Genomic DNA, 27,810 nt, shown 5'->3' with positions numbered 1-27,810 from the left:
TTACGAATCATATTTCTGGTCAGTTCGACTCAGTTGTAAACACCTGATTTACTAAAATGTCACATGACCTAAAAGTACTAGCTTTGCATAAAGGTCATGACCTACTGTTTGGTGGATCACAAGACATAATGACGAATATGATCCTTGTTTAGTTTTAAGAAATATGTGCTACTGTGCATACAATCATTGGTAAGTAAGTATTTTTAGTATCATTTCAATCTTGTCTGAATTGCGGGCGAGCGATCGACCTGGCATGAAATCTAGTTTTTGGACATTTTGTATTTGGTGTCGTGATGTGAATCGTGATCCTTCATATCCCGAGTTTCAGGTTGTTTATTCCGTACGTGTCATTATTGACTTATATAAGTTTGTCCGTCACCAGTCCTGTCACCCCCTTCCTAATTTTGTCATTTTCATGAATGTAACAGCAGAAAAAGGAGGCACAAGTTATGGACAACGTCTTTATTTTACTGTAATGACTTGTTAAAAGTGAGTAAGGCCGAATGTGTCACATTTTGTGTCTGGACTGAGTTACAGAGGGTTCATAGACTGGCACTCTCTGAGTAATCATGTATCACTTGTTTGTTATGTTTTTAACGGTTTCAAAATATTTGACTTTCCGATGTGAATAATGTTGTTTTGTAACATCATGCAGTACTGCATACCAATGCCAAATCACAGTAACATGTGACTAATAATAACAACAAACAAACTCACAGACAAAGCCGTCCTTTGGCCTCGTCTGCGAGTTTGTTATTATTATTAAGCTACATGTTCCTGTGGCCAAATACACATGAAAATGATGAATTTTTGCATACAGTTACCTTACCACTGGAATTTGTTTTGTTCTAAGAATACTAAGAACCCTGTTTTCTCCATATTGCAAAGGGTTTGGGACATGTTGCAGACTAGACAAAAATAAAGCAGCATCAGATTGATTTTTTTCATATTTTGCTTTACTATATGTCCTATGCTGCTTTCAATATATAGTTACTGATAAATTATTAAATGCCATTCACTGACGACAGTCGCGGTAAGTTATGTGCATACAGTGACTGACATCAACACTTTTGGACAGTATTAACGTAGTGTTGTAGCCATTATATGTGCATATGTGTCCCAGATAACATAATGACACAGGCTAGGGTGTGAGGTCTGATTATTCATTTTCTGTCGTGATAAACCGACACCCTGGAACAATGAATACAATAATAAACATACAATTATATCTAGTACATCAAAACCAAAGCAGATTAAATAATAATCTACTACACTTATAAGCTATACATGATATATCATTTATAACATTTCACACTTATAAGCTTAGATATGTAAGTTTAATGGATTTACACATTTAATATAAATAAGGTACAATAAATATAATATTATGTTACAATGCAAGCAATATATAAGTATATATATATACCCGGTGAATCCCACTGGGGTGTATTTGGGTGGTCACAATCCCTCGTATATATGACAATTCCCTCGTGAAAATCTGTTCATGATATAAAATACATCATGAAGGTAAGTTTATCTACACACATGAACATAACATGTTAACTATTATCAAATTATTAATACACAATACAAGTTACTGAATACACAAATGTCCTAGATTAACACAGACACACATATAGTGAAATGAATATATCTAGTATACATACACTCACCATGCACACACTAATACTAGTAAATGTGACATGTTTAAATATAATTTAGGATCAATATAGACATTTATTAAACTAAAGTGATTTGCATAATTATACTGGCATAAGATACAATTATAACTTTAACTACTAACCTTTATATAAGTATATCCTTTCTTCCAGTCCAGTGCACAGTGAAGTATTAATGCCAAGTGCAGGGTGAAAACAAAGGGGTTTGAAAGGGGGACACAGAGATTTAAAACTAGCCAATCCAGAGGACGCCTGGGCTTACACTCTGATTGACCACCAAGCAGTTGACTGACCCACTAAGTAAAACATGACATTAGAATAGGGCTTTAATGATAATACTTGACTTACAACTACTTATGTATGCAGCCTGAAATGAGAAATACAATAAATAATTCTTGATTACTGCAATATCTGAAATATACAAAATACCATTATTGACAACATACATAGTAAATTAAAAGCTAATTAATAAAACATGATTAATATATACAGAACTACTATCTACCACACACTTCCCCCCCCCTGGGACTAAATGATGTCCTCATCATTTGCCTGAGATAAGGTGAAGTAGAGTGTCTTGAACTTGTCCAGGATCACTCTTCAGAATACCACTGAGCATCAATGAAGTGAGGTACTCTGCTCTGGACTTCCAATCAGGTTTTGGTACAGCTGCTGACATCACATATTCACCACTGGTCATCCACTGTGGTTTAGTCCTGGAACGACTGGATGTCCTGGGACATGGTACTGGTGGTGTGACCAATCTCTCTTGAGGTACGCTAACATCTTGTGCTATCCCTTGTTCTGAAGGTAAATTCAGAATTTCAGATGTTTCATCCTCCTGTGATGTCTGTGCTGTGTCAGATGTATCATTGTTGGAACTATCCACCACTGAAGATGCACCCACATCCTGCTCCAAATCCAGAGCAACTTCCTGTGACTGGTCCTCTGCATCTTCATCATCAGCAGTACTATCTATATCTGCCTCTACCTCAGCTGGCCTATCGACTGCATCTGCAGCTGAAACTGACGGTTCTGATGAAGAGATGGGGACAAGTACAAAGTCATCATCTTCACTCTCTGCGGTGGTGTTTTGATCATTATCGGTTGATGCTGTCTCTCTCATAGTAGGTTGCAGACGTGGGCTAGACCTCCTTTTCCGTGGTTTGGGTACAGGAACAGATGTTTCTGGTCTAGGAAGAGAACCAATGGGAAGTAACAGATTCCTATGAAGAGTCTTCTTCCTGCCCCTTCCGTTTTCCTTTTCAACAACATACACTGGTATAGAAGGGTTTGGTTGCCTTTTGACAATGTAAATGTCATCTTCCCACTTGTCAGCTAGTTTGTGACGACCGTCAAAAGCTACTCCTTTAACAAGGACATGGTCACCCACATCTAATACAGCTGCTCTTGCACTCTGATCGTAGTAGGACTTCTGCTGGGATTGAGACTGTTTGGCTTGTCTAGTAGCTATCTCATAGGCATTACGCAGCTTTTCCTGAAAGGTCTTGGTATACTTGAGAATTGATCTCGTGGTGACAGGTTCTATGTCTAGTCCAAAGGCCAGATCTATAGGAAGTCTGGGATGACGACCGAACATGAGATAGAAAGGAGAGTGTCCAGTAGATTCATGTCGTGTGCAGTTGTACGCATGCACTAGTGGTGCAACATGGGTCTTCCAATCCTTCTTGGCTTCAGGTTCAAGTGTTCCAAGCATATTGCACAATGTCCTATTAAACCTCTCGCACATTCCATTACCCATGGGATGATAAGGTGTTGTGGAGGACTTGTCGATCTTTAGAATCTGACAGAGCTCAGTCATCACCTTGCCCACAAAGTTAGCTCCCTTATCTGAATGAATCCTTTTGGGCAAACCATAATGGACTACAAAGTTGTTGAAGAACAGTTCTGCTGTGGTTCTTGCTGAAGTGTTCTTTGATGGATATGCCTGTGCATAACGAGTAAAATGATCTGTTATCACAAGAACATATTGCTGACCACCTGTAGAGGGTTTCCAATGTCAAAAAGTCCATGCACACTAGTTCAAGTGGCTGAGATGTTGTGATACTAACCAGAGGTGCACGAATTGAAGATGCGCTTCATGCATCTGCCACAAGATTGTATGTGAATCTCAACATCCTTGGTCATACCAGGCCAGTAGAACCTTTCCTTGAGGAGAGAAACTGTCCTGTCTCTGCCTGGGTGTCCTATATTTTCGTGAAGACTTTGTAAAGCTGCTGCTCGACACCGTGAAGGGAGAACAAGTCGCTTCTGTTCAGTTCTATGCTGTTGAACAACACGGTAGAGAACATCCTTCTGGATTCTGAAGTGGTCGTAGTTCTTCAACAATATTGTCATCTCTGAGTTCCCTATATATGACCTTCTGTCCGGCTTGATCCTGTTCTCCAGTCCCTCAACGATGGTTGCAAGACAAGGGTCTCTAGCTTGCGCACGTCTCCAATCACTGGCATTCATGTTACACTGATCTTCGTCAACATTGACTTCCTTCTCTCCTGTTACATCTGTGGACATACAGAGACTTTCTACCAAGCTGTTTACATTGATCATTCCACAGATAGCACGAACTGAATCTGCTGTGATTTGATCAACCTCGGTATTGTCTTCTTTAGTGGGCAGCCGGGACAGAGTGTCTGCATCCACTATCTACCACAGTAGTACACATGAAGTAAGCAGCTGGTAAGACATTGTTATGTGTGGAAGCCTGCACTAACCGTAATGAAAACCATGTCCAGATAAACAGAATATTTATTCTGACAGAAGAAATCAGCTTGTCTGTGCAGTACAGTCAAGTTCATGCAAAACTTCAACTCCATCCAGTTTTGACATGACATGCACTGTGCCCACCAAATAGATGTAAATCGGCCACACACACAACATGTTTCACCGTCATCTTTCTCTTTCTCTTCAGAAGCGCTAGAATCCTTATGGCTCTACCCTACCCTTGTGTTTTTCCTTGATTTATTTCTGTACCCGAATCTTGGAACCAATGTGCCTAAAAATAATAGTCAACACAAGCTGAGGGGTGTATTTCCCATGACCCGTGAAGATCCGGGGTAGAATAGGTCTTCAGCAACCCATGCTTGCCGTAAATGGCGACTATGTTTGTCGTAAGAGGCGACTAATGTCATCAGGTGGTCAGGCTCGCTGACTTGGTTGATGCGTGTCATTGTATCCCAATTGCATGGATCGATGCTGATGATGTCAATCACTGGATTATTTACAGACCGCCGTCATATAGCTGGGATATTGCTGAGTGCGGCGTTGAACAACAAACAAACAAAACAAACAAACTTATCCCGGTACCCAGGATGAGTAGCATAGTCGTACACAATGTCATTCATGATCTTGATGTGATCACCAAAGACTGACGTATCTTCTGGTCTCAAAATTGTTGTTGTCCGAGATTTAATAGCATGAATATCAATATGGCCTATGACACTGGTTTTGTCAATTTCAAACAACCATAACAATGAACAGTTGCGTTTACCATTTTAAATCTGTTATTATTCACATATATTTACACCAGTATAATTTGTAATGTATCATATGCATCGCTATATAATACTGTATTTTAATGAGATTGCAAAGAATCTTTGATGATTTCCTTTCTAGTTAAACAATTAATTTGCCAACATGTGACTCAGGAACAAAGGAAATGCTCTACTTGTGTGTTGTTCTATTTACATGTTTCTACTTTATATTGAATGTATGAAGAATAGCAGTTGTGCAGCAAAAGATCTTGGGTGCATGAAGGAGTTTTGACAAGCACAAATACATGGACTCTGTCCTTTGTATATTTAATGCTTATACACCTGAAAAAATCACTTGTTATCCCCTCGGTTTGGGATTCTGAAAGTATTGAACAGCATTGTTTTCTTCTTCACTGACAATGGCATGCCAACAATTTAGGCAACTATATACTTTGACTGGTCCATTTGTTGAAAATAATGTTTTTTTAGAGAATATATGTATATGTGTATAAGTATGTGAGTTTTTTTCATTTTTCTTTTTTAAATAGCATGGTGCGCTATATTACCGCTCTTAGTTTCTTTATAATTGATCGTATTGTCTCGTGTTAAGAACAGACTACGGTACTACCATAGACCATATCTATTCTAACCCTGCAGAAGTAAAGCTGCAGATTGGAACTTTAGCACTAACAGCAGCATACTGGTCTGATAACAAGATAATCTGGATATCTGTGAGACTGTAAATACTAATGTAAGCATTGATATGCATTTAACATTTGCTAATAGGTACCCCCGGTGGATGGATTTGTTGACATGGTTATTTCCGGTGTTTCGTGCTCACGGTAATGTCTTTCCATGGGGGAAAAAAACATCCAAACTCATAATTCGTGTATAATGCGCACCCCCTTCTACACAGCTGTGTTTTTTCGAAAAAAAGTGCGCACTATACTCAAGAAAATACGGTACTATAAACATGATAAATATTGCAGAGAATAGAAAATTGTAATGAAATTATTATTTTTTAATCCTTTAGACAACCATTTGTATGGTGTCAGTCTTTCAACTGTGTCATGCTGCTTTGTTTGCCAAAACTCTATCAAGGACATGTTGAACAAAGGTATCCAATGGCAATGTGCCAAAATTGGTGTGAAAGAAGCCCAGCTCCATTTCTGAATCACCAGATCAGAGGGATATGTCATCTCCAGACTTTTATAGATATCTGAACATTTACATGATATTAGGAATTTATCTAGACCTGTTCAGAGGCTGATAGTCAGTCCCAAATCTGTAGAAGATGTCATCATGGTCATAACAAATTCCCAGATTGGAATTATTTGTTTTTCTGAATTATATTGATATGTAACTAACAGGACCCAATAAAGAGGAATATGCTCCATGCTAAGTTTAACATCATTGTGTAGCAGGGCGTGGAGTCATCCCACAGATGACATCCTTACCTTGTCAGATTGCTGACTGGGTTAACCTCTTTGGTCATGTGGACAAGGCGTCTGACCTCTGCTCAGAAGGTCCGTGGTTCGAATCCCATCACGGGACTTGGAAATTTTATGGCCGATACAATTGCACTGAATTCAATCCTAACATACAATGTTAAAATACCTCCGAAATAATTAAAATTAGAATTTACCCAAATCCCAATTTTGAACAAAGTAACAATAGTTTCCCAATGTGCATGTCAGGGCCACCTGTTCAATCCTAGACAAATCCCCGTATCTATTATGTATGTTATGTACATAATATGTAATATGTAATATATATAATATGATTTATGTTACCAATGCTTGTGGAGATATTACTGCATCTGTTGTTGATTCTGGGGATATCAGCAAAAATTCATAAATGATGCTTGTAGATTCTGTACTAGAGTGATAACAGCATTTTTTCAAGTAATAATGAATGTAAGGCTGGTAACTGATAGCTATTTGGTGAAAGTTAAAGATTACAATAACAAATTTAGGATAGGTCCCTAGCAACCTATGGACAGCCTCCAGGGTCAGGCAGCAGAGCATCCGCTCAGAGAGCGGAAGGTTCGGGGTTCGATCCCCGGCCGTGTCATACCAAAAGACATTTAAAGATGGCACTTGTTACCCTGACTGGCGCTCGGCATTAAGGGACCTATGATTGTGGGTTCGAATCCTGGTTCAAATCAGTTTGGTTATGTTTTAAGGTTTGTCAGCACCATACCCGTGCTCATGGGTTTCACCAAAGTGGTAAACATCTGGGACCTGCATCACTTCGGGCTTTCCTCCCACATTAAGCTGGCATGCTGTGATATAACTGAAATAATGTTAAAAGCGGCGTTAAACCCAACTCACTCACTAAAAAGCGATGCCTTTAGCATGTTTAGGAATATGTTGATTTCCCCCAACTCTACCTGGCATTTAGAATCTGGTGGGTAGTTACTTGTGAAATTGTTTGTTGAAAACAGCCAGCAGAGGTTTCGTAGAGACATCTTTTTTATAAATGTCATTACTTGTTACAAGATCTCCATAGAGAGTCTGGGGAAATTTGTCATAATGATATTTCAAACCATTACCATGATTACATGGGAACATGCTTATGACAACTCAATCCTGATTCGCCAGGGACGACTCACACAGACAAAGAACTATTTGTGTCAGCACATGTCGCACGAGTAATTTCCAGCCGTATTGATTTTTGGCAAGCCCTGTCAGCTATATTAATAAGTTTTGATATTGAAAATGAAACATGATATTGATTATCATGATTATGATAACACAAAAGGCATATTCGTGATATGAAAGGTTAAACCTGGATAATAATATAGACATAATGCTCATTTAATAGTAGATGCATAGGTTTTTTTTCTCTACTTCGGAACACTGCCATCAGCTTATGTGAACAGTATTAATGATATATATTTGTGAGGGCATGGATTGCTCCAGGTTTGAGATGGTATGTATTGTTCTGCAGTTGTTAAAGGGTTCGGATTGCTCTACTGGTTTGAGGGGAACTTGGATTGCTTTACATTTTGTGGGTGCAGAGATCCCCAAGGGATACTGGGGAAAGCTACAAGTTACTGTGCACTTATTAATTCCTCTCATATTAAGCTGACACTCTGTGGTGCAACTGCAAGCTGTTAAGCAGGTGTTTTACCTCACAGATTGGAGGATTTGTATACAGATGTAAAAGCTCACTGAGTCAGAGAACTCAGATATTTCCACATGGCACTCTGTCAGCATCAGATGTGTTTCGGCTGCACTGCATCATTAAGATATCTATCAGCTAATTGAGTGATTACAAGTGACGAACATTAGGATGATAATTAGTTGATAGATAACAAGTGCAAGATATGCATTTACCATTGCCTGTAACCATAGTGACTGTAGTGATGAAGGCATGCTATATGGTGATGTACTGATTCCTACCATCCCTTCATCAGTTACCATGGTTACTGTAGTCATGGCACCATGCTATGTGGCGATGCACTGGTTTCACCCATCTCTCCATCAGCTACCATGATTACTGTAGTCATGGGTCCATGTTATATGGTGATGCACTGGTTCCACCTGTCAGCTGCCATAGTTACCTTAGTCATGGGGCCCCGCTATGGTGATGCACTGGTACCACCTATCAGCTGCCATAGTTACAGTACTCATGGATACATGCTATGTGGTAATGCACTGGTTCCACCTATCAGCTGCCATAGTTACTGTAGTCATGGGGCCCTGCTGTGGTGATGCACTGGTACCACCTATCAGCTGCCATAGTTATGGTAGTCATGGATACATGCTATGTGTTAATGCACTGGTTCCACCTGTCAGCTGCCATAGTTACTGTAGTCATGGGGCCCTGCTATGGTGATGCACTGGTTCCACCTGTCAGCTGCCATAGTTACTGTAGTCATGGGGCCCTGCTATGGTGATGCACTGGTTCCACCTGTCAGCTGCCATAGTTTCTGTAGCCATGGATACATGCTATGGTGATGCACTGGTTCCACCTGTCAGCTGCCATAGTTTCTGTAGCCATGGATACATGCTATGGTGATGCACTGGTTCCACCTGTCAGCTGCCATAGTTTCTGTAGCCATGGATACATGCTATGGTGATGCACTGGTTCCACCTGTCAGCTGCCATAGTTTCTATAGCCATGGATACATGCTATGGTGATGCACTGGTTCCACCTGTCAGCTGCCAGAGTTACTGTAGCCATGGGGCCATGCTATGGTGATGCACTGGTTCCATCTGTCACTAGTGTCAGCTGCCATAGTTACTGAAGTCATGGGGCCCTGCTGTGATGATGCACTGGTTCCACCTGTCAGCTGCCATAGTTACTGTAGTCATGGGGCCCTGCTGTGGTGATTCAGTCAGCTGATGATTCATCAGCTGGATCATTCTGTAACAAGACCAGCTGGTAACCACTAAGCATGTTAAACGTTCAAGTTATTTACACATCTCATGTCAGCATTTGTCATCAGCATGATCAGTTTGTTTATATTGCTTCACAAGATTCTTTCTCTCATAAAGGGATTCCATTTTGAACTAAAAGTCAAGCCCCACGACAAACGGTGAGAAACTTTGTATAATGCATGCATGGACTGTGTCATCTTAGGTCTCAGTTATTAAGGCTGGCTCTTGACAATGTCTTATTCATTATATACAGATTAGTAGCAAAAAAACATATGATTGAATGTTAACAACAGACATTGTAACAATAAGTATCAGTACTTTATCATGATGTGTATTGGTAGTGATTCACTAGAACTGGAGCCTGCAAGTGGATTGTTATATGTTTCTTGTTGTACACATGTTCAGGGCTGGAGATAATGTTTTGAGCCTTTGATTATGATTATTTACTCACAGATTATCATGATTATCATTCATCCTGGACCTTGACAGTTTCCCTTGTGTGTTCAATATACCTGTAGTCCCTTGATGCCAGTCTAATGGGTGTTCTTACACCAATGAGTACTGTAGACATATCTTTAAAAAATAATACCATTTAACATGTTTAAAATCCTGTTTCTGGTGACTTCTAATTTGTACCTGTTATTGTGCTGCCCCAAGTGTGTAACATGTTGCATAAAGGCCCAACAGTGAAACCCGTGAAGATCCAAGTTACCATAGGTCTTCAGAAAAACCCATGCTTGCTGTAAAAGACGACTGCTTTGTCATAAGAGGCGACTCACAGGATCGGGGAGTCAGACTCACTGGCTTGGTTGATGCATGTCATTGTATCCAAATTGGGTCGATCGATGCTCACGATGTCGATCACTGGATTGTCTGGTCCAGACTCGATTTACAGACTGTCGTCATACAGCTGAAATATTGCTGAATGTGGCATTAAACAACAAACACAACAGCGATATACATGTATAAATAACAATCAGTGAGACATTGTGCTTTTAATCATGTTTAGCATTAGTGTTTTTGTTTATTATTTTTAAAAAGAATTTCCTGCGTATCTGTATGTAAGCAAGTCAGAATATTTTGGGTATCAGGTACCCAGCTGATATGGAGCTTTGTTTGTTGTAAGCACATGGTAGGTCGATCAGCATGGTCAGTCATTCATGAAGCGTGTGAAGTCAGGTCACTTCCTGGGTGTCCATGATGAAGTGTGTCATCTAGTTCAAACACACAGGACCAGCAGGCTCAATATCCTTGATCATGATAATAGGGGTGTCATTAAGAATATGTGGATTTGCCCACACCCAAACTGTACTGGCAATGTAGCCTTGTAGGTAGTACTTGTGAAATTGATTTACCAGCAGAAAGTCTAAGCTCGGTCTATTTATGTTAACAGTCATTATCGTGATTGTACAGAAAATTGTAGCTGGGATTCGGCATGATTCAGAACGGTTACTTTTCGAGGACACTGACTAACATTGATTGGGTGTAAAGTGAGTGCTCTCTTGAGTATAACCATTATTGTACACGGTCAAAAGCTACATCATGAAGATCCGGGGTACAATAGGTCTTCAGCAACCCATGCTTGCCGTAAAAGGCCACTATGCTTGTCGTAAGAGGCGACAGTCAGGATCTGGTGGTCAGGCTCGCTGACCTGGTTGATGCATGTCATCGATCCCAATTGCGTGGATCGATGCTCATGATGTCAATCACTGGATTGTCTGGTCCAGACTCGATTATTTACAGTAAGCCGTCATATAGCTGGAATATTACTGAGTGTTAAACAACAAATAAACAACATCATATGGCTTCGGTGGATGAACATGCAGGAGAGAACAAACTTGGCCAATGACGATGAGAACTTTGTGACAAAATATCACTGACATGATGATTTACCATTGCAAATTTATATATTGTTAGTAACTTACGTTAGACATTGTTTTATAAGCAGAGATTAAGATAACCGAGTGTATTTGTCTTGTAAACATCTGTACACATATTTTCTCACAATCTACTGGTGATTCAGTTAACAAATATCCAATGATGTAACTTAAAAGTATTTTGATACAATGATTGGTAGAAATAGTATCTGAAACTATTATGTTACCAGAAATGATACAATACTGCCATTCCCATGTTCATGGGTTTCCCCAAAGTTGTAAACCTCTAAGACCTGCATCCATTCGGGCTTTCCTCCCACATTATACTGACACGCCGTGATATGACTGGAATACTGTTAAAAGCGGGGTTAAACCAACTTACTTACCCAGTTGGGGTGTGAGTAAAACTCCATGCATGGTTGTAGGCTGCCAAGCACTGTAAGGAGCTGTGACTGGTGGAAGCGATAGTTTAGAGGGCTCTCTGAATGAGTTATCACTGTGAGGAGCTGTGGCTTGTGGCAGCAATAGTATATCGAGCTCCGTGAATGAGCTATCACTGTCAGGAGCTTGAAATATTGACTTTCCCAGCAGTAATCAACTGTGGAGATTCCTATTTCCAGAGTCTGGCCTGTCAAGGTGTCATTCTTTCATTGTTTATGTTTTAGCTGTGTATTGACTTCACTCTTGTCAGAAAGAAAATATATAAGGATGAATTTGAATCATATTTTTTCGTTTTAATATCAGTTGTTCGTACATTTATGGGTTTTTTCCAATTGCCTTCCAGATATATCGCTGACTACTAGCCCCAAGCTCACAAGATGAGTACAGAAAAGAAAACAGCCAAGAAACTTCACCTGGAGTCAGCAGACTTGTTGTGTAAAAATGGCTGTGGTTTCTATGGTAACCCCGCATGGCAGGGCTTTTGTTCCAAGTGCTACCGAGAGGTGTACCAGCCAGCGAAGCAGGCACAGATACAACATGACGCCATGCGGGAGGCATCCAAACGGTGAGACAAAATAGATTTCTGAATAGATTTAAAATATGTACCATGTATCATGTGTATTAACATTTGATTTCAAACATTCAATACTTCAGTTAAGTATCAATGTCATATATATTTTCTAATGTTCTAATCCCTTGGGCTTATGATTGTGGATTTAAATCCCAGTTCGCCCAAATAATATTTCACCATGTGTCACCATGTCAGCACCCTATCCATGCTCATGGGTTTCACCGAAGTGGTAAAAGTCCTAGACCTGCATCACTTCGTGCTTTCCTCCCACATTAAGCTGACACGCCATGATATAACTGGAATTCTGTTAAAAGTGGCGTTAAACCCAACTCACTCACTCACTCTCTCTCACTCACTCACTCACTCACTCACTCACTCACTCACTCACTCACTCACTCACTCACTCACTCACTCACTCACTCACTGTACAATTAGGGGCAGCTGGGTAGCCTTGTGGTTAAAGCGTTCCACGTCACGCTGAAGACCCGGGTTCAATTCCCGACATGGGTACAATGTGTGAAGCCCATTTCTGCTTGTCATAAATAGAAACTAAACAGATTGGGTGGTCAGACTCCCTGACTTGGTAAATGCATGTCATCATATCCCAATTGTGTGGATCGATGCTCATTATATCCATCAACAGATTGTCTGGTGCAATTAGGCTTCAGCAATCCATGCTTCGTAAATAGTGACTAACGAGCTTGGGTTGTCAGACTCGCTGACTTGGTTAATGCATGTCATCATATCCCAATTGTGTGGATCGATGCAGATTATGTCTATCACTTGATTGTCTGGTGCAATTAGGCTTCAGCAATCCATGCTTTGTAAATAGTGACTAACGAGATTGGGTTGTCAGACTCGCTGACTTGGTTAATGCATGTCATCATATCCAAATTGTGGGGATCGATGCAGATTATGTCTATCACTGGATTGTCTGGTTCAATTAGGCTTCAGCAATCCATGCTTTGTAAATAGTGACTAACGAGATTGGGTTGTCAGACTCGCTGACATGGTTGATGCTTGTCATATCCCAATTGTGTGGATCAATGCTGATTATGTCTATCACTGGATTGTCTGGTCCAGATTTGATGTTGTACAGACAACCGTCGCATAGCTGGAGAATTACTGAATGTGGCGTTATATAACAAACAAAAACTACTTTGTAACTAGTTCAACTGCTTGAAAAGGGAGCTAACCATTTCTGCCAATGCGGCAGACATTTGAGCATGTCTGCTGTCATATTATATGAAACTTGTGTTCTAAATGGCTGCAGGGTATATATCACTGCTATATTAGTGACTTGCCTTAAGTAATCAGCTTATTATTAGCAGTGTCCTTGAGGCGACTTTTGTGGTTTGCATTATTATGATCAAGGTGTAAGGCCACGCTTTTTTACTTAACTGTCTCACGGATTTATTCCAGCTTTTTTCTTCACAAGGTTGGTCGAAATAAAAATATGTCAATCATTTATTTATATTTATGTCATTCTGCCATGGAGTTAAAACTGCAGCTGGCTTCTTGAATCACTGGGGCGGTCGGGTAGCCTTGTGGTTAAAGCGTTCGCTCGTCACGCCGAAGACCCGGGTTCGATTCCCGACATGGGTACAAAGTGTGAAGCCCATTTCTGGTGTCCCACGCCGTGATATTGCTGGAATATTGCTAAAAGCGGCGTAAAACCATACTCACTCACTCTTGAATCACTGATAGTGATGTAGACATAGTCCTGCACCATGACCGTGGAATATATTTATTTTATGAAAAAAGATAATCTAGAAATGCATACAAAAGCAAGTCTAGCCAGTTCAAGCTAGCTCTATCTGAAATCAGCATAGGGAATTTTTTTATATTTTTAGAGTCAAGAAGGATATTGTTTAATATAAGATTCAGAGACTAAATGTTAGTCTAATGTAGACATGGAATTGATAAATAACATTTTATTTAAGATGATGTTTTTTTTGTTTGCTGTTTAACGCCGCACTCGGCAATATTCCAGCTATATGACGGCAGGGTTTTTGAGGGGGCAGGGGGTTGGGGTTTTTTTTATATGAGGGTCTATATTACTAGCAGGAGATAATAAATAATAATAATAAATATATTTATGTTTCATTTATTTCCATTCCAGCTGGTTTTCAGTAGGGGCAGCGGGCCTGAGAAACAAAAAATAAAAATGTGTGGCCTAAAAGAATAAATGTTTCCAAGACACATTTATCACAAAAGAATTATTTTGATTGAAAAGAAAAGTGATGAGGGAGGAATTTTTTTATTTTTTTTCCGTTTTTTTATGTGATCATGGTGCAGAAAATAATATATGGATGTCAACTCCTCTATTATGAGAAACACTACATTTTGGAGTATATGCATACTCCTTCATCAGGTGAATGATAAAGGACCCTGATGAAGGAGTAAGCATATACTCCGAATAAATGATAAAGAAGTTGACATCCATATATTCTCTTCCTTATGTGTATCACGTCTAAATGCCTTTCAAAGACCTAATATAATGATTGTTCCACAGGAGTTATAGAGACGCAGCGAAGTATTTAGCCCAACTCATATCTTTTCCAAATGGTCATCAAGTTTTTTCGCAAGCATGACAAGTCAACAAAACATATTTATCATGTTTTTGATCTCTCCCAGTCCAATCATCACACTCTATACTGTCACAACCTCCCCATTGAGGGTGTTGTGCTTTTGGCCAGGGTGACACATTAGTCATGTTAATGGCTGAGATTAATGCCCGGTGATAAACCATTAAATAAGTATGCCAGGGGGTATGATCTCTGATCTCTGACCTCTGAATATTTAGCCCCGTGTAACAAAAAGCAAGGCAAGAAAAACACTTCCTGTCTCACTCCAACAATGGGTTCGTTTGCATGTGTTTCCTTAGTGTTAATTGTGCCTCATTAAGAATGTACTCAGTAATTGGTGTGAAGTTTATTTAGAAAAAAACTGTGCACAATTATTCATCACTGTGGTGATAGTTGGTGGTTGGGACTGCCATATTGAAGAAATGTGTTTGTCACTCTCCTACGTAGATTCATTGAGTGAGATACGCTGGACTTCCTCGTCAGTTGTTAGATAGGATTATGAGTGCTTCTTGCAACCTAGCATACTTAGTGTATAGTTGGTGAACAGTGTAATAGGATGCAGGATATGTAATAGGATCACAGTAATGAGATTCAAGTTGCTATTATTTCTGTACAGGTATTGTGTCCGTTAGTGTTTGTATCATCTTACCTGTGTAGATCTGGGTTTGAATAGGCCTTCAGCAACCCATGCTTGCCGTAAAAAGCAAGTATGCTTGTCGTAAGAGGCGACTATGGTATCAGGTTGTCAGGCACGCTGACCTGTTTCATGCATGTCATCGTACCCCAATGCGTACATCAATGTTCATGCTGTCAATCACCTGATTGTCTGGTCCGGACTTGATTATTTACAGACTGCCGTCATATAGCTGGAATATTGATGTGTGGTATTAAACAACATAAGAAAAAAATCATACCAGCTTAATCATGAATATAGACACAAAGGTTTTTAATTTCATAAGTTCTGTTTTGCATGTGTAGTTAATTCTGTTTGGGCGATTCAAAATTTAAAAAATCTGTCACGGAATATTACATACTCAGCTACTAGCCCAGAGCTATCTGTCCCATGTTTTAAATATCACCTGGGCAAGTGGCAGTTTCTTATTTAACAGCTTGTCAATATATATTTGTATGCTTTTGGGGAATTTCATGATAATCTGATGATGATGAATTAAGGAAATGTTTTAGAGGTCTCATTCCAATTGGCATTCCAAGTAAGTTTGATTCAAGTCGTTTTTACTGTATTGTGTGTCTCGTAACCATGGTAACTCAAAATGTCTGGCAGTCTGGCAGTATAATAGTCTAGCAGTCTAATAATCTAGCAGTTAAGATGTGCCCTAATTACACAGAAATGTGGTCTCCATTTTACACATAGTACATGATTGTGCTAACCACTCAGGAAAAGTTTGTGTGCCTTCGTGATGACCAATTATCATGACTGCTTAAAACAACATGCAGATAGTCTGCTATGCTGTCGAGAGCGGAAGGTCGATGGTGCCAAAAGACGTGAAAAGATGGTTCTTGTTGTTGACTGGCACTTGGCATTAAGGGACTGAAACAAGGCCTTGTCGACTCAGAGTCAGTAAACTGTGTATGAGGTATCCATGTTTAACTGGGACCGCCTCCGTGGTCTAGTGGTAGAGCGTACGCCCGGACAGAGGAAGGTCCAGGGTTCGATCCCCGGCCGCGTCATACCAAAATACGTTAAAAGATGGTACTTGTTGTTACCCTGTCTGGCGCTCAGCATTAAGGGGCTAAAACAACGACTGGTCAGTTTGGAGTCAGTATACTGTGTCTGAGTGGGATATTCATGTTAAACTGCGGCATGGTATCTCAGTGAGCTAGCACTATAAATCGGCATCAGTCCGGACTACTACAAGCAGCCACACAAACACACACAAGTACATGCACGTCGCTATATAAGTGCAATAATCTTGGACGCGACGTTAAACCCCATTTCGCCTCACCTCACCATGTTTAACTGCAGCATGATATCTCAGAGGCTAGCTCTATAATATCGGCATTACAAAGACTGATGTACACACCCACACTAAACCCTACTTTTCCTCACCTGTAGTGCTGTCAGTACCCACATCAATTTATGGTTGGAAATATATAACGCTTTTTATTTGGACTACAGAGATCATGGGGAGCCGTGTAGTTTGATTATTGATAAATGTAACAGCTTTGTGCCAAACGAACATATGACACAGACACAGTACACTGGTGTCTGCTGTACAATTTACGTCCAGTTGAGCAAGAAATTAAATTGAAATATATATTTGATTGTATGAACCTCATTTAAACAGTGTTAAGTGCCATGATGAACATGATGAAGGTTAGGGAAACTTGGCTGCAGCTTGCATTCATCGTGTTCATCATTGAAACAAGAATTGATTTAAGTTGGTGATCGTGTTCGCAGATGCAGGGCCATTATTTTAGTACATGTAAATGTTTAATGGTTTTATTTTTGTTATAGGCTGAGGTTATTTTTGTCTTCATCAATTTTGTTGGTATTACATTATGATAGAAATTGTGCTGGTATAAGGTTTTGAAAAACTGTTGCATTTCATTAAGGGTAATGTTTGTAGCACGTTTCTTCCAGATCATTAATTGTTTGATAGCCCCTGTGGAAGACTGACGTATGACTTTGTCGACCCCTGTTAGAAGAATTTCTTTAACAATCATTTCAAGTGGGTGGAGAAAGATAAAACAGAGATAATAACCATGGTTACTACATTCCCCCCAAAATTAAAAATCAACAAGCATTCCAGTTTATTTATGTCAAGTTTAATTCTCTGAATTCAATATTTTACAGAAAAAAATGTTTTCCTCTACCAGCCTAAATTATTTCGGCATCAGTTCAGGCAGATTTTTCTCTACAAAATCTGGGTATTATCCTGATTATTAAGAATGGCTACTGAACAATAGTGATTAGACAGAGACGGAGTCACAAGCATTTTCAAAGAAATTACCAAAATTCTGAAAACACATGCAGATCAGATTTTCCTCAGCCTCCATGCTATTGTGTAGACATTCATTATGATTACTCTTCTCTTTCAGAACGGGGGACACTCCTCCACCATCCTTCTCCAAGTTTGCGGAGAAGAAAACGCAGCAGGTCAACAAGCGCAGCCACACAATGAAGTCCATCTTCAAGCGCACACCAGTGAAAGGTATGTACAGATTACGAGGTGTTTCCTGGGCCTAATGAAAACAGTTCACTTAACATGCTTTTGATTCCCAGTTTTGGTTGAATATATTTTATTGTCAGTGTATTAACGAAACAGTGAGTAGTCTAGTGGTCAAGGTGTTAGTTTGTCTTGCTGAACAGCTGGGTTCAAGTCCCATCATTGGTACATGTGTGAAGATCTATCTTAGTGTCCCGAGTCAAGATATTGCTGGAATATGGATTGAAATTTGGGAATAATTCATCCTCACTTGCTCAATGAAATACCGTATTCGACGTAATAGGCACCAAGGGCGCTCTCAAAATTAGAAATAGGGGACTGTTATTAGAATATGATTTTGGTGAGAGAAAAAAACAGAGTTGGAAGATTGTAAATTTTGTGGCTTATGCTGACAGCCTGAAATGATACAAAAGAAAAGTCTGTCCGTATTATACATGACAGATATATTTTCCAGAATTTAATTGCCCATAATTAAGGTTGCATATAACACACAAGTGCTTATTATACATGAATAAATAAGTCTTGGAATTTATTAATAATATTAGCAATATTGCCGTGGGCGCTTATTAGAGCTGGGCGCTTATTACGTCGGATACGGTCGGATACGGTATATGTCTTTTAGGCGAGTTTAGCATGCACATGAACAAGAGCCTCCAATATAATGGGTTTAAATCGATCAATAGTACAAAATAAATATAGGAGACATATCATTATTTAGGGTTAAGAAATACATATTTATCTCAATGATGAGTAAAGTAAAGTCATTATTTCCTGGGCTAATCCCTGTGTTGACATGCTAGGCCTTGAACAGAGTTGTCTCCCCCTTTTGTGTCAAAACGACTCCACTTCGATATTTCTTCCTCAACCTTCAACTCATTTTTTAAGTTTTCAAGAGGGCATGGGTTGATGTACCCTCTGTGTTAGTTTATGTTCGATTTCTAGATCAATTTCATTCAGAAAATATAAATATTCAGAATATGGCGTCATATCGTTAAGTCCAGATACAAAATCGTGGTTGGTATGTTGCAAAAATGATCAAGTTGTGTTTGTCTTCTCAAGACACATCCACGGACCAGCATGGCCACACGCAGAAGGAGCCGCGGAGGTCCAGCATTGAGAGTCAGAAGGTCGGGGGAGAGTTTGCGGAGTTTCTGAAGACGCTTCGTAAGCCTGCCGCACTTGACATCTCAAAACAAGTCCGCAGCTTCATCGAGCGCATCCAGCAGAGCGGGGAGCAGCCGATAGACGACCTGTCGGAGACAGTCCAAGACTTCTACCAGAGTCTCTCCGATAGGCTCAACTCCCACACTGTGTTCAAAGGTGAGTGTCTCAATGTCATGTGTGGTCTCACAGATAGGCAGATGTCTCGTTGTTATATGTGGTCTCACAGATAGGCAGAAGCCTCATTGTCATATGTGGTCTCATAGATAGGCACATGTCTCGTCAGTGTGTCAATTTACAGATAGGCAGATGTCTTGGTGTTGTGGGTGTGGTCCAACAGATAGGCAGGTGTCATGGTGTCTCTGTATGGTCCAACAGACAGGCAGGTGTCTTGGTGTCTGTGGGGTCTCACAGATAGGCAGATGTCATGGTGTCTCTGTGTGGTCCAACAGATAGGCAGGTGTCTTGGTGGCTGTGGGGTCTCACAGATAGGCAGATGTCATGGTGTCTCTGTGTGGTCCAACAGATAGGCAGGTGTCTTGGTGTCTGTGGGGTCTCACAGATAGGCAGATGTCATGGTGTCTCTGTGTGGTCCAACAGATAGGCAGGTGTCTTGGTGTCTGTGGGGTCTCACAGATAGGCAGATGTCATGGTGTCTCTGTGTGGTCCAACAGACAGGCAGGTGTCTGTGGGGTCTCACAGATAGGCAGATGTCTTAGTGTCTCTTGGGTCTCACAGATAGGCAGATGTCATGGTGTCTCTGTGGGGTCTCACAGATAGGCAGATGTCTTTGTGTCGGTGTGTGGTCCCACAGATAGGCAGATGTCGGTGTCTGGTCTCACAGATAGGCAGATGTTGCAGTGTTTGTGTGTGGTCCCACAGATAGGCAGATGTCATGGTGTCTCTATGTGATCCCACAGATAGGCAGATTTTTTGGTGTCGGTGTGTGTTCTCAAGGCTAGGCAGAGAAAGTGTGATACATCGATTGTTCAGTATGATATTATTCTGAAGTGTTGTGAATTCACTATTCTCCATTATAGTAAAGAGCTCAATGCACATGATGATAATAAAAATGGGCCTTTTACAACAGCCGTCCAAGTAATGATAAACAAAATAACAACGTAAAATGTTTCTAAATATTTATGACGCTATACCTGGCCAGTGTACATTATCACATCGTCTACATGTTGCAGGCTTGAATCAGGAGGTGATAGAGAAGATCTTGGACTTCACGGAGCGCTACATCCTGGTGCGCCTGTACCGCATCGTGTTCTGCCCGCCCTCCACCACGGACGAGGAGAAGGATCTGCTGCTACAGAATCGGATCCGGAGCCTTCACTGGATCACTGCCCAGCAGCTGGACACTCTCATTAATGAACATGATCCACAGATCAGACAGCTCATAGATCAAGCCATTACCTGTAAGTCCTCTGGCGACCACTCAAGATTAATGAATATATTAATGAACAGTGATAGAAATTGGCACTAGTGCTGTAGTCCTTGCCAAACTGCCCAACAATTAAGGTATCATAAGGACCAGTAGAAATTTGCCCTTTTTGAGGGGCTTGCTATATGTTATCATTATAAGGTCTAGTGGATTAAGAATGTTAGTTTCTACTGCTGATGAAGTTTTATTGAAACACAAGGTTTTAGGTTTACTATAAAAAAGCAATACAACTGGTCAGAAAAGTTGCAGCAGCAATAAGAACCAGGCCCTAGAATTAATGTAAGTGTGTCACAAGTGTCCAAGATATTGTCATTGTCGACTGTCTTGAAACAGGCCTGTATCCGCTCTTGAATCCAGAATAGTGGAAGCTGGGAGGAATTCGGTGTTTACAAATAGGCTTCCAAACCATACTTGGCAAGTAGAGTAGACACGTCAGATCAAAAGGGCCTTGAATCAACCTCTTGTCTCTCTCATGTAGGTACAGCCAGCCTCCAAGAAAGCGTCCAATCTCAAAACTTCTCTAACGATCAAGCCTGGTGATGTGTACTCTAGGGGCAGATAACTCTATTTCAAATACAAAGCACTTCTTGAAAGCTTCAGCCACTGCTGTTGACAACGGTTTAAATTCAGCCACGACTGCACTTTTTTTACAAGTATTACTTGTATTTCAATATTTTACTGCCACTGACAATTACAACAAATCTTTGTCAATATATCTGGTTACACATTACACTGATGTTATCTCTCCACAGTTGCTATAGAGATGGACTCGAAGCGTGCAACTCAGGACAAACTAGCCTGCGTGGTCAACTGTAGTAAGAATATCTTCGAGCTTCTCCGCGAGTCGAAGCAAGGTCCGGCAAGCGCTGACGAGTTTCTTCCTGCCCTCATCTACATCGTGCTGAAGGCCAACCCTCCCCGTCTCCAGTCCAACATTCAGTACATCACACGCTTCGCAAACCCCAGTCGACTCATGAGTGGAGAGGCCGGGTACTACTTTACCAACCTGGTGAGTGCCCCGGACTACGTCGGTCCCCCGCCATGATATTGAGTATTGCTAAAATACCCCTAAAACAAAACCCTGCGTACCCGTGAAGATCCGGGGTAGAATACGTCTTCAGCAACCCATGCTTGCTGTGAAAAGCGACTCTGCTTGTCATAAGAGGCGACTTAAGAGATCGGGTGGTCAGGCTTGCTGACTTGGTTTATGCATGTCATTGATCCCAATTGTGTGGATCGATGCTCATGGCATCAATCACTGGATCGTCTGGTCCAGACTTGATTATTTACAGACCGCCGTCATATAGCTGGAATATTGCTGAGTACAGCGTTAAACAACAGACAAACAAACAAAACCCTGAGGGTGTGATATGACAGTTTGCATCATTTATCTTGATGTATATTTCAGACATATCTACCCCAGTGGGGATTCCGTGTGAGGATAGGTCCCAAGCAACCTATGCTGGTCATAAGAGGTGTCAATAGATTGGGTAATCAGTCTCACTAACTTGTTCGATGGCGTGTTATTGTACCCCGAGAGCGTGGATTGTTGCTGAAAATATCAATCACTTTATTGCCTGGTCCAGATTTGATTATTTACAGGCCACCGTCATATAGCTTTAATGTTGCTGAGTTGCTGAGATGTGACGCCAGATTTTAGATCAACAATATACTTCTATCTGTGTAAAGTTAAGAGACTTCCTTTTGGTTTTCAGTGTTGTGCAGTTGCTTTTATCGAGAGCCTGAATGCCGACTCCCTGAGCATCTCCCAGTCCGAGTTTGATCGCTACATGTCCGGTGAGGCAGTGCCCCCGTCGGCGGGGAATGAGTATATGTGCGAGGGTCTGCGTATGAGCAAGGACAACCTGCGGGGGCTCGGGGAACTGCGACAGCGGCAGGAAAAGGTGGCAGCAGAGGCGTTGCAGCTTCAGCAAGAAATGATGGAGTTCAAAGAAAACTTTATGAAAGAAATCCAGGACGTTCTTACACGAACCCCTTTGAAACTAAAACCAAGGAAGGTGAAGATTGATCTTGACGCAGAGAGTGAGGAACAAGGAACACTGAATCTTCCATCTCCGATCAAGCCATTTACAGCACCAGAACCACGGCAACTTGAATTCACAGAAAACATGGATGCTACGGCATCTGATGTTGCCATGACGATAGGTGGTGATACTACCAAACTTGATCTCATGGACGAGCCAATCACAGAGTCTACAACTTAACATTTATGTAAGAATTGTGTATCGACAAAGAGATTATTTCATTGGACGGAGAGAGATATTTATTGGGTTTTCTTAAATCCACGACACTGGTGCAATGACTCGAACAGTCTTCATTGTGGTTAGTGAGAGGAGACGTCGGAGTCATTATCATGTAAATATCTTTCAGTTGGTGAATTATTTCAAATGTACTGCTAATTTGCGTGAGTGTGTTCAGTTTTACGCTGCTTTTTGCAATATTCCAGCTATATCACTGCGGAGGACACCAGAAATGGGCTTCACACATTCTACCCATGTGGGGAATCAAACCCTGGTCTTCGGCCTGACGAGCGAACGCTTTTAGGTAACGCCACCGCCCGCTCATTGGTTAAGTAACAATTTGCATCTTAACAAATCTTGTCAAAGAAAGTTGAATAATGGCTGTTTGGGGGATTTGTGAAAACAGGTGTTCAAATCGGCACGTCTGTCTCTCTATAAGCATGATAAGTAACTCTCTTGATCCCGATACATCTCTACGCTATTCCTAGTAAGACTGGCATAGGGTATCGGCACTGACCTGACCTTCCTTAACTTATATCACTGTCTGACATGTGGAAATAGATTATCTTATGAATTATGTCTTGAAAAATAACCATGGAATGTCTCAGATTATCTCATGAGTGATCTGGGGGCTATCTGATGGAATAAAGTGGAACCTTGGTAATCCAGACCCTGTTAATATGGAAACCCATTCAGTGGGTACACCTTCATGAAGATCCAGGTTAGAATTGATCTTCAGCAACCCATGCTTGTCGTAAGAGGCGACTAACAGCATCGGCTGGTCAGGCTCGCTGACTTGGTTGATGCATGTTATCATACCCCAATGGTATAGATCGATGCTCAGGGTGTCAGTCACTGGATTATCTGGTCCAGACTTGATTATTTGTAATGCAGACTGAGGTCATAAAGCTGGAATATTGCTTCATGCTGCATTAAACAACAAACTAACAGAGTGGATACTCTAATGTCCAGATTAGCAAGGTTTCACTGTGTAACATGGAATATGTCTAGGAAAATCTCATGCATTATCTGATGTATTACCTCATGTGTTATGTATGTCAAGGAAGATATGACCGATTATCCCATAGATCTTAATCATGTCAGTATTTTTTTAAATATGTCAATCGCGGACAAGAACAGTGCTGCTACAGCACCATGGCTATACTGGTGACCACAACCAAGACTCTGTCTGCGAGGGCGGGCGGAGGCAAGATTTCTAGTTGTTACTGTTCATCAGTCCTGGTTATTTGTCACGTTTACAATGTTATGTCAGTTTCAGGGGGGTTCAAATAGAGTGCATTGAACAACATGAACAAAGATGTTTTATCGATCAACATCAGTATGTGCCATTTAGAGAAAAAACTACGAGTTACAAGGAATTACTGATTATTTGTACTGTGTGAATTAATTTTGTAAGTTCTGAGCTTTGGCGAAGAACTTTCAAAATAAATCAATGAGGGATAAATAATCCGTAATTATGAGTTGTTATATTACCCAAAGTCTTTTTCTTGTTGTTAAGAAAATATAGAAATATGTGGGTTTGCTAATCACAATTTGAGACACTAGATTTGTTTCTCTCTTTTTGGATGATCTCACAAAAATTTGTTTGTGACATCATGGTGACAACATCTTTAATTATTAGTGACAATGTGTTCATATGACGTCACATTTCTATGGCTTCACAAACAGTGAAAACAATGGAACAATTTGAGTGAACTAGTGCGAATCTGCTTGAAGCAAGAAATTGTTATGGTCAGAGAGAATTACTGAAAGTAATTGCACCTATATCCGTGCTGCTATGGGTAATATAGATCCTTGCATCATTCCGCACATTCAGTTACCATGACAACTCAGGAGACCATATCATGATACAGAAGTTTCTTTGTCATCCACTTCAAACCTACCATGACTGTGCAATTCAAATGTATGTGAATACAAGAAAGTTTGCATTTAATATTTGTACATCAATTGATCACCTACACTCTGAACATGAAGCACTCAACATCCTGCGTTGGAACAATGAGCACTGTTAACAGTTTTAGATATGTCACTCATATATACTAGGCCTGACCAAGTTTATGTTACAGATTATCACCCCAACTCCTGAACTTGCTGAAGGCATGAGATTATTTTTTCTGGTTTAAATAATCAATTTAATTTGTTAATGCATTGTGCCCAGTACCAATTCCTGTTTTTCAAAATCTCTCTTTTAGCTGCAGGTGAAATCTTTGTGAACGAGAGAGAAAAGCAGTTTGATGTCAATGTTGCCATGGTTACTCGATATGATTACGAGACATGATTATTATTTGATTATTTCTTTGGAAATGTCCAAAATATCACAGACTGTACAAGAAGTGAATGAATTGGCCTGAGATAGATTTGCTGTGGTTGGGTTTCATGTCATTCTCGTTGATGACTGAATATGAATCTTTACATATGCCCCCGGATTTCATTTACCACATCATGTATCAGATTAAGGTCATACGATCAATCGCAGTGTGTACAGAGTGTGACAGAGCATATCGTTACAGCCCTTGTTGACGTGAATTTTGCAACGCTGAGATTATGACAGTGGGCTTTCAGTGCTATGTTGTTCTGCCTGTGGCTGCTACACTTCCATGTCAGTGGTACCGAGAGTCCGAGTGTATTGTATTAAAGACGTGTATATATCTGAAGTAGTGTGACTTAGGGGGGTCAGTCTTGGTCCTGTGTCATCAGCAGGACCAGGGCTGTCCCTACCATGAAGCAAGTAGATGTAGCAGCTTTGTAGAAGTGAGTGGGGGGGGACACCAAGAGTGGTTAGCTTGTGTGGGGATTCAAACCCAGACAATGTGTCTCAAGGGAAGACACAGTAACCAGTAGGCCACTTTGGGTAAGTCAGTGATTGCTCCATTTTGACGGAGAGGAGTTTGTAACACAGACTGGTTAACTTGTGTCGGGATTCAAACCTAGACAATATGTGTCATGGGAAGATACACTAACCAGTAAACCACTTTTTGTAAGTCAGTGATTGCTTCAGTTTGATGGAAAGGAGTCTGTTACCACAAACCTGGCCACTTTGTTACCTAGTCTTTGATAGGCATTTAGAAGTAGGAAGAACATGAAGACGTGAAACTTTTTATGGATAACAATTTTTTTTATTGTTTGTAACAACATTTAGGGGTCACTTTTTTCTTTTTATCAGTAAATTAACAACTTCTTTACATGGATATTTTATAGCTACTTCTTGTCTTCCATCAGAAGAATTCAGGTAATCAGTAGCAAGAAGCAGGTACAATAAGAAGGCATGAAATGCCCTTACAAGCGATAAAGGAGTCACCTGATGAAGGAGTAAGTATATACTCTGAAACAGTGTGTTCCTCATAATAAAGATTTGTTTGTTTGTTTGTTTGTTTGTTTGTTTAACACTGCATTCAGCAATATTCAAGCTATATGACGGCAGTCTGTAAATAATTAAGTCTGGACCAGACAATCCTGTTATTGACAACATGAGCATCGATCCACGCAATTGGGATATGATGACATAAGAGGTTGATATCAATAAAGAAGTTGTTATAATATCTGAAGAAGAGACAAGAAATGGACCTGAAACGTCGTTACAAATGTTAACCATAAGAGGTTCATATGTTTTTTTTCCAACTTCCCAGCTGAGTTTCCTGAAGTTGACCATTTTGTTTTCATTGTTGGCGAGTATAAATTCATTTCTAGGATCAGCATCCTCCCGAGGCAAGTGAGTTAACTGACTAGAAAAGTCCAGTTTTCACCCTTGACGAACTAGACTGGTATTATGGCGTTAGATTTTGCCTGGATTAACGAGTCTATGAATAGTCCTATCAAAATTGCGTAACGAAATCGAAATCCGGTTCGTAAACTGTAAACTGCAAATTTCGGTCGATTGCAGGATATGCAAAACATGTGCACCGCCAATCTTTTCATGTTTTTAATCAAGCTGCTCACGTTATTTGATGCTCTTCGCGATGTAAGACCCGTTTTATAGATCTTGATTGTCGATCAGATTGTCTTGTTAGGTCGTTGCCATTTTGTTTGAAGCAAATGCAAGTGATACGAATCTGATAGGTCCATAGGAGAAGCATGGAAGGGACATAACTCGTAATAGCCATTGGTGACGCTTCGATCGGGCCCAGGAATTCCAACCTAGTTCGGCACAATCTGATTAAAATCAGATCTTAGTTCTCGCTATGCTTGACCAAGATATGATTTTAATGAGATTGAGTTTGGCAAGGGTGGAAACTGGACTTTTTAAAGTCAGTTAACTCTCTTGCCTCTTGAAGATGAGGATCAGGGACTTGTCTTGTCATACATGCCATGTTGATTGTACCCATCTACTTTTAGAATTGACTTTCTCTTTGTTGTGCAAGTTGTTGGAGAAGTCCCAAACTGTAAGATGGTCGGAGCTTGTGACACTTTCAGTTTCGGTGAATGTCAGTTTCATGGTCACGTGACTGACCTCTCATCCACTGAGGAAGGTGTAAATGCTGTATATTTCACATTTATAGTTTATTTTCCACTGGTTGTTACTGTATAGGGGTTGAATCCATTGTATATGTATGTGGAACCATCAAGTCTTCAATTGTTTATTTATCTTGATTGTAGACATTGCCATGACAATGCTGATGTTTTATGTATAGATACCTTTGATACCAGCCTTGCAGTCTATCTGTACGGTATGTCAATTGCCAAATAAATACTACACAAGA

At 40.4% G+C, this 27,810-nt stretch overlaps 1 protein-coding gene across 3 annotated transcripts; it reads left to right on the top strand.

Annotated features, from left to right (window-relative positions):
* Positions 1-81: 81 nt before the first annotated feature.
* Positions 82-27,810, top strand: LOC125380102 (rab5 GDP/GTP exchange factor-like). Of its 3 annotated transcripts, none has more exons than XM_048396367.1 (7): positions 82-189; positions 12,220-12,441; positions 18,096-18,208; positions 19,283-19,543; positions 20,578-20,805; positions 21,584-21,840; positions 22,547-27,810. In XM_048396367.1, the coding sequence occupies exons 2-7, from the start codon at positions 12,254-12,256 to the stop codon at positions 23,054-23,056; spliced, it is 1,557 nt and encodes a 518-aa protein (XP_048252324.1). In that variant the 5' UTR covers positions 82-189; positions 12,220-12,253; the 3' UTR covers positions 23,057-27,810. The 3 variants fall into 3 exon arrangements, with proteins under 3 accessions (XP_048252324.1, XP_048252325.1, XP_048252323.1); XM_048396368.1 differs by having other exon boundaries at positions 88-193; XM_048396366.1 differs by lacking the exon at positions 82-189 and adding an exon at positions 9,580-9,716.

Source organism: Haliotis rufescens, unplaced genomic scaffold (genome assembly GCF_023055435.1).
Source record: "Haliotis rufescens isolate VD_foot unplaced genomic scaffold, xgHalRufe1.0.p SCAF_15, whole genome shotgun sequence".
Classification (NCBI taxonomy): Eukaryota; Metazoa; Mollusca; class Gastropoda; order Lepetellida; family Haliotidae; genus Haliotis; species Haliotis rufescens.
This window is presented reverse-complemented; position numbering and strand designations above follow the sequence as displayed.